At 49.3% G+C, this 7,427-nt stretch overlaps 1 protein-coding gene across 1 annotated transcript; it reads right to left on the bottom strand.

The window, feature by feature from the left end:
- Positions 1–788: 788 nt before the first annotated feature.
- Positions 789–4,483, bottom strand: LOC8028164. Its single transcript, XM_042289770.1, has 2 exons — positions 940–4,483; positions 789–829 (listed from the first exon to the last, which is right to left on the bottom strand). Exons 1-2 carry the CDS (start codon positions 3,974–3,976, stop codon positions 789–791), a joined length of 3,078 nt encoding a protein of 1,025 aa, XP_042145704.1. The 5' UTR covers positions 3,977–4,483.
- Between the last annotated feature and the right edge of the window lie 2,944 nt (positions 4,484–7,427).

Here is a 7,427-nt window from a genome sequence, read left to right as displayed (position 1 = left end):
CATACGGCTTTCCCGGGTCAGGGGTAGCCAGCGACACGGCTTCGCAGAGGGCTTGCTTGAGGGCTTTAAATGCCTCGTGGGCTTCAGGAGGCCAAGGTATCTGAGTAGGCACCCCTTTCCCAGTGAGCTGCGTCAGCGGCCGAGCTATCTCTGCAAAGTTAGGAACGTAGCTACGGTAATACCCACAGAGGCCGAGAGCGCTCCTCAGCTCTTTCTTTGTCTGGGGCACCTGGAGTCCCTCAATGGCCGCCACTTTCTCGGGATCTGGACCATGCCTCCCAGAACCTACAATATGCCCCAGATAGCGAATAGAAGGCCTAGCCACCTGACACTTTTCAAGGTTTGCATGCAAGCCTGCCGCCTGTAATGCTGTGAACACCCTTTGTAGGTGCTCAACGTGTTGTTCTAGCGACGTACTGAACACAGCTATGTCGTCTAGATAGGCGCACGCGTAGTCTTCATGACCTGCCAGCACGAGATTCATATTTCTCTGGAAAGTCGCCGCCGCGTTTTTGAGGCCGAAGGGCATCACCCTCCATGCAAACTGACCACAGTGCGAGATGAACGCCGTACAAAGCTCCTCGGCCAATGGCACCTGCCAGTAACCACGTCGCAGGTCTATGAGCGTGATGAACTTGGCCGCCCCCACGCGCATGATGAGCTCCTGTGGGTGTCCCATTGGGAAGGCATCTGTTTCCGACACTGCATTAAGCGCGCGGTAATCGATGCACAAGCGCACCGACCCATCTTTCTTTGGCACGCATACGATCGGGTGTGCGAAGGCGCTTTCACATCGGTATATCAAACCTAGCTCCAGCAGCTCTCTGATCTGTTCAGTAACCTCCCCCTTTAAGGCGTCAGGAATCCTATAGGGGCGGCCGCGCTTTGGGCTAGCGCCTTCGATTAGCTTCACACGGTGTTCCCCCACTCGCGCGATACCCGGCTGGCCCGAGAAGAGCGCGTGGTGCTGGTCGAACGCAGCACCTATACGGGCAGCTGTTTCTTCATCGATGTGCGCGGTCTTTTCATGATCGAGAATTGGACGCGCCTGGCCAGGCTCGGCTGCTCGCGGAGTGTATTCTACCTCCCCGAAGTCACAGTCATCGTGGAACATAACGCTCACCGATGCAACTTCGCGAACGTAGGGGCGCAGTTTGTTCGCGTGCACTAGCATGCGGCGGCCATCGCGCGTCTGCACGTAGTACGAGTGCTCACGATACCTTTCCGTTACTGTGCACGGCCCCAGCCACTTCGGGTACATTTTCCCTGCGCGGTTTGTGTCAAAGACGAGGACCGCGTCGCCCTCGTTAAACACCTTTAACATGGCGCGTTTGTTGTAGTGCGACGCGTACGCCTCCTGTTGCTTGCTTGTGGTGAGCTCCGCGGCGTCAGCTGCGAGCCCTAGTTGCGTTTTCAATTTCTCTAAGTAGTCCGCGGGAGCGTCCGCTAACTCCGCTGGGATCTCAATATCACCCGCCCAGCTTCTCCCGAGGATAGCGAGAGGCCCGACCGGGTCTCTACCGTAAAGCATCCGGAAAGGTGACACTCCCGTTGTGTCGTGGGCGACCTCTCGGTAGGCCCACAGCAAGAAGGGGACGAATCGATCCCAGTCTCGGGCGTCTCTCTCGATTACGTGAAACAACATATTTTTGAATACACGGTTCCACCTTTCCACGGACCCGTTACTTTCCGGGTGGTCAGGGGTCGAGAACCGTGGGGTGCAACCCAGTCTCGCGAGAAACTCGCTAGTAAGTGCAGCTGTGAAATTCGTTCCGCAGTCCGAACACACTACTTCTGGTACTCCTGTCCTGGTGAACACGGTCAGCAGCGCATCACATGTCGCTTTGGCTGACGGTGACTTTAGGCAAACCACCTCTGGCCAGCGTGTGCACAAGTCTATGACACACAATGCATAGCGGTGCCCTCTGGCTGAAGGTGGGTCGATAGGGCCGATCACGTCCATGTTGACTTTCTGAAATGGGAACTTCGGGCGCGTGAGCGGTGCTATCGGCACCCTATCGGACTGCCGTCTGTCTGATCGAACCTGACAACTGTGACATCCGTTGCAATGGTCGCGAATGTCTTTCTCCATGCCTGGCCAGTAAAAACTGTACTTAATGCGCGCTTTTGTTTTGCGGAAGCCGAGATGACCGCCCCAGTAGGACTCATGGGCCAGGCGAAGCACAGTGCTGCGGCGCGACTCGGGCAGTAATAACTGCAGCACTTTCTGACCAAGTACTTGATCTTTATGGTACAGCAATCCGTCTACTATTGACATGCCCGCCTTGCCACCTTTTGCATTTTGCCAAGCCCGTCGTAATGACTCGTCATCTCGCTGTTCATTACGGAACTTTCGCGCGTCACTGGTTTGCATCACCTCAGTCTCGAGATTCGGCTCCTCTCGCTCCTCTGCGGAGATATCAGGCGGTGGGGGAACATCGGTTGAAACCGTGTTGGAATTCGATGGCTCGAACAGGTTCTCCCGTTCTTGTCCCTGCTCTCCCTGCTGGCCCCGTTTTCCCACTGCTTGTATGTGAACCTCGTCATCCGCCTCATTATGCGTGTGCAACTGTTCCCATGTTTCCGCGGAGATCAGGCAGTCAGTGTGTGTGAGCCGATCCGTAAGAGCGCACACGACCTGCGTCGCGTCACCCACGTCGTGAATCAAGGATGCCCCGCGGTAAAGTGCGAGTGGTACCACGGCGAGCTTAGCTTCGACCTTCTCGCCGAATGCGGACACGAGTTCTATACTCCCATGCGGCTTTAGCAGCTCCTCTGGCACACTGCTTTCACGGACTACTGTGATGTCTGCTCCGGTGTCGACAATTGCATCAATTACCTTGCCTCGGCAGCTAACTTTGACGCTCCCAAGCTTTGGATGTGCCAAGCTGCGGCTTTCAGCTGCGATACGTGCCGTTAATCTCTCTCCGCGTGGTCGTTCGTCACTTTTTACCCCCCTCGCTTCCCGAGCGAACGGGCATTGAGCCACGTAGTGGCTCGTGCTTCCGCACTGGAAGCATTCGCCCGGCCGAGACGCTTTCTTAACAACCGAGGGCGGCCTGGTCGTCTCGGGTTTCTCTGCCCGAGCTGTAACGCTCCCGGTTGTTTTTGATGCGCTCGGTATTACCCCTTGGTTGGTGCCCTTTGACTCTGCCCTTTTAGCGAGGTTTATTTTCGCGCACGCACTGCCCTCGCCCGCCGCTTCCTCATAGGTCTGCAGCAGCCGAGCCAGTTCGTCTGCTTTTAACCATTCTTCCCCCTCCCGCAGCTTAACGTACTTGGCGGCTTCTTCTGCTAAACCCGACTTCAACTGATCGGCGACTAACAGTTCGAGAAGATTCTTAAAGGAGGAGACGCCGCGGGCCTCCACATAGAAGTTAATGTAACTCTGTAGACGAGTTGCAAACGTTTTCCAAGTCTCCCCCTTTCGCTTGGTCGCGGCAAGAAACCGCCTTTGGTATTCGGCCGCTGACAGCTTCAACTCGTCGAGAACTACTCCCTTGAGTATATCGTAATCCCTGTGTTCCGCAGGGGTTAGTCGCGTTGACAAGTATGCAACCCGCTCAGCGATCATCGGGAAGACGATCTGCCCCCACAGCGCCTTGGGAACGTCGTACGCACCCAGTGAGCTCTCCACTGACTCAAACCAAATAGGCACCTCGCCGTCGGTTGGGAATTTCGGGAAGGCACCTGCTAGCAACTTGGAGTAATATCTGAGTCCCATCTGGCCGCTCGAAGGTTCCGCCTCGCTCGCCTCGTCACGCCTCTGCGTCGCGGTGTCCAGTCGAACCCGAGCGAGCTCGAGTTCAAGTTCTAGAGCGCGTCGGCGCTCTTCTGCTAGCTTCAGGTTATACTCCATTTCTTTTTCCGAGAGAGATGAGTCTGGCACGTGACTACCATCCCCGCCGCCTTTCCCGCTCTTGTTCATGTCTCTCCGATTTTTATCCGCGTTTAGGTGCGGAAATCTGGTATTCATATAATTGGGCCGGCTCGAGCAACACAACACATAACAGAGGAATGTGAACCAAGGGACTCACTCGGATGTTTGTGTGTGCGCCTGGTCGCTCGTCGCCTGAAGCCGACGTCCTCGCTGCGGAAGTCTGATGGTGCTCTCCGCGCCCAATTCTCGGTCCCTGAGGCACGATAGTGGCGGTGCGTGACCGCGTGTCGGGTCGATGTTTTCTTCCCGGCGGCCTGCCAGCGGTCGCTCCTCGTCTGTGCGTCGACGGTTACTGCTTGGCGTCCTCTTCGTTCCGGAAACGTCGCAGATCTCTCCTTCGTAGCCTTTCTTGTCCCAGTCTTGACCTCGTGTCGTTCCTGCGGACGGCCAGTGAAGGAAACTCGATGATCTGTCTTTTCTTGTCCGCTGCTGAAACGCCGCCTTTGGCGTCCTGCGAGGGTTTCCTGTCGTCTTGTTGCCGTCGTCGATTCCTCCGTGGTGCTTCGTGCTGTCGACTGCGCCAGTAAATGGTTCTTTGTTCTTCTCGATGCGCCACGGACTCTCCCGATGTCATCAGCGAGAAGGCTCGATGAGGTTTGGTATGGGGTAGGTATACTTTATATACAAGGAATCACGATACAACAACTTTTACGAAGCAGGAAGGGAACTTTCTGGCCGCCCCGCGGACCCTCTCCGCGGCTACTCGAGGTGAGGCCTGCCCACCTAGCTCCAGACAAGAACCCCTTTTCCAGTCAAGACCACGCTTAAATACCAGCGGATACGCGCTGCTTACAATCCCCCCCAGTGAAAGAACATAGAAAAAACACTCCGAACACTGACATCACTTTTCTCCAGCGCCATTCGTCAAAACTGACATCATTTCTTCAGACGCTTTGCTATTTGCCAAAACTGACATCACTCCTTCAGAGGCTTTGCCATTCGTCGGTTCTGATGTCAGGTCTTGCGCAACTCTCATACAACCTTGGCACACCGGAATGCAATGCTGCTCGTCCATCCATCGGAGCACGGAGAGGAAACATGACACCCCGGCCAGCTTCCCGCAAAGGGCAATCTCTTTACGGGTATGCATTAGTCACGAATGCGAAGGTGGCGGCGCCCGGCAACACATAGAGCACGCCGAGAAAGCGATAAACAATGACGCCAGACCTTACAGCGCAGTTAAAGGATAAGGATAAAGGATAAAGTTTATTTTCAATCAAAAACCGGCAAACAATCGAGCCCGCTTAAGCGTAGTAAGCTTGTATGTGGGACATGGCAGCAATTATATTTATCTTGTAGACATAAATAATAAATATAATTCACAATTAAATGAATCACAAACACATACGGCACTTAACATCCCATATGATTAGGATAAAAAAAGGAGAGAAAAGTACAAAAATAGTACAGGCAGCTACGAGAGTTCACGTGCTATTAACAAAATTCAACGCGAAATGCAACAACAGATGCAACAATGAAAAACAATCAGTCAGTCGTAACGAACTAATAACAAGTCTATGCGATAAGTAACATCGAATGCAATAATAAACTCAGTCAGTGTTAACCGATGAAACATCAAACAATTTCCACAAATCAGTATCTACGTACATCTTTTATCGTTCATTACATCACTAGACAGAAAAACACCACTCTTTTATCTTCTTGTTCATCTGCTTCTTGGATGACAGGTTAAGGAGATTTTTAGGTTAGTTGTTAAATATCTCAGGAACATAATACTGTCTTTGTTTTTTTCCGTAGTTCGTATATATTTTTGGAATGGCATAGGTTTCTGTGTGTCGGAGTGTTTTTATTCTGTTTGGTATGTCTCTGAACTCACTGGAGAAATAGTGGCTGATTAAAACAACAAATTTAAATACATTTTCAAAAGATAATATTCCGACTGCATTCATTCTTTCTTCAGTTTCAAGAGGCTCATATTTAGACCCATATACTATATTATTAACACATCTCTTTATGATATTATCGATTTTGTGCTGTTTGTGTTTAGCGCATGTTCCGTATATTGTAATACCGTAACGGAGTGCAGATTCCCCCAATGAAAGGTACACCTCTCTCCTCAAATTGATGTCGCAGCCACTTCTCAGCTTATAAATATATGCTGAGACAACACGAAGTTTTTGTGTAATTGTTTACTGTGACTACCCCATGTAACATGTTCGCCGAAATGCAGACCAAGACAGGGTGTTGTTTTAACATTTTACATTCTTTGGCAGTTGCACTGATGACACTGTCGATCATGAAGAAATATAGGAACATCAAATGGAACATGTTTATGAGGGTTTCGAAAGCACATCAGTTTAGTCTTGTCGCTATTGAGAAAAATATAATTATTTTTAAACAACCTCATTAATTCCACTATATCGCATTGAAAAATCGGAGCAGCGAGATTATATTTTTAGTGTGGTAGTATTAATGCTGTGTCATCTGCGTATTAGAATATATTTGATTTAAGGTTAAGATTACCTATCCCATTAATACAAATGTGAAAGAGTAAAGGACCCAGAGTTGATCCCCATGGAACGCAGAATTTGATTTGAATTGGGTCACTTAGTTGACCCTTAAGCTTCACCATTTGAAATCTGTTCTTGAAATAATTTTTCAAAAGTGTATAAAATGGCCCCCTGAAACCCATTCTGTGTAATTTAGCTAGCATAATTGAATGGTCTATGGTATCGAACGCTCTAGATAGATCAAGGAACAGTGCAAGAGCGACTTGATTATTGCCTAACGAGTGATAAATGATGTCTGAGAATTTTCTATCAACAAAGTCGTGTTTTTTTGTTTGCGAAACCTGTATTGTGAGGAGTGTATTAAAGAGAATTTGTCACAGAATGATTTCATCACTTTCGCTAAATGCTTTTCCATGATATGAGTTAGCGCTGGAAGTATTGATATTGGCCTATAATTTTTCAGTTCTTTTTTTTATCCTTTTTTTACAGTGGTCTGATGATAGACACTTTCATCCCATCTGGAATATTTTCGCTTTCAAAAATGCCATTAAGAATCGCAAGTAAAGCATTTTTCAATTTCTCAAAATTACAGTAAAGGTCCCGCACTCGTATTAGATAATGACCAGCTGACAGTAAAGACATACCAGAAAGTATTTCCTCTAGCTCGCACTCAGTCATCAAAGGCAAATACGCTGATGTCATATTAGTTTTAGTGTCGACAACGAACTCCTCACTTTTATTTATCATGTTTCTTTAACTTTGTGCAGTATCAATAAACGTGTGATTGAAAGCGTTTCCGAGTGCTCGAAAATCTGTTGTTTTTCCAAAAGTTTTTGTGATTGCGTCATCACTGTTTTGTTTTGCCTTCAGACCGGCTAATTGTCGTGTAAGTTCCCAGGTTCTTTAAAAGTTACCTTTGCATCCTTTGAATTCATTCAAGAAATATTTCTTTTTTGCTAACCATATCGTTGCTGTTACTTTATTTCTCATTTTTCGGAATTCCTCTCTCAGAACCT

The sequence above is a fragment of the Ixodes scapularis genome, unplaced genomic scaffold (assembly GCF_016920785.2).
Source record: "Ixodes scapularis isolate PalLabHiFi unplaced genomic scaffold, ASM1692078v2 PGA_scaffold13__105_contigs__length_92229423, whole genome shotgun sequence".
NCBI lineage: Eukaryota > Metazoa > Arthropoda > Arachnida > Ixodida > Ixodidae > Ixodes > Ixodes scapularis.
Note: the sequence above shows the minus strand (reverse complement) of the source record. Positions and strands in the feature narration are given on the sequence as shown.

Bases quoted from the DNA above. Each gene is read 5' to 3' on its own strand.
- LOC8028164 (XM_042289770.1), bottom strand. From the start codon at position 3,976: ATGAATACCAGATTTCCGCACCTAAACGCGGATAAAAATCGGAGAGAC. The intron at 830-939 runs GTATCGCGCGAG...GTTACTGAACAG, and splicing joins GCTCTTCTCGGGCCAGCCGG to ATCAGAGAGCTGCTGGAGCT.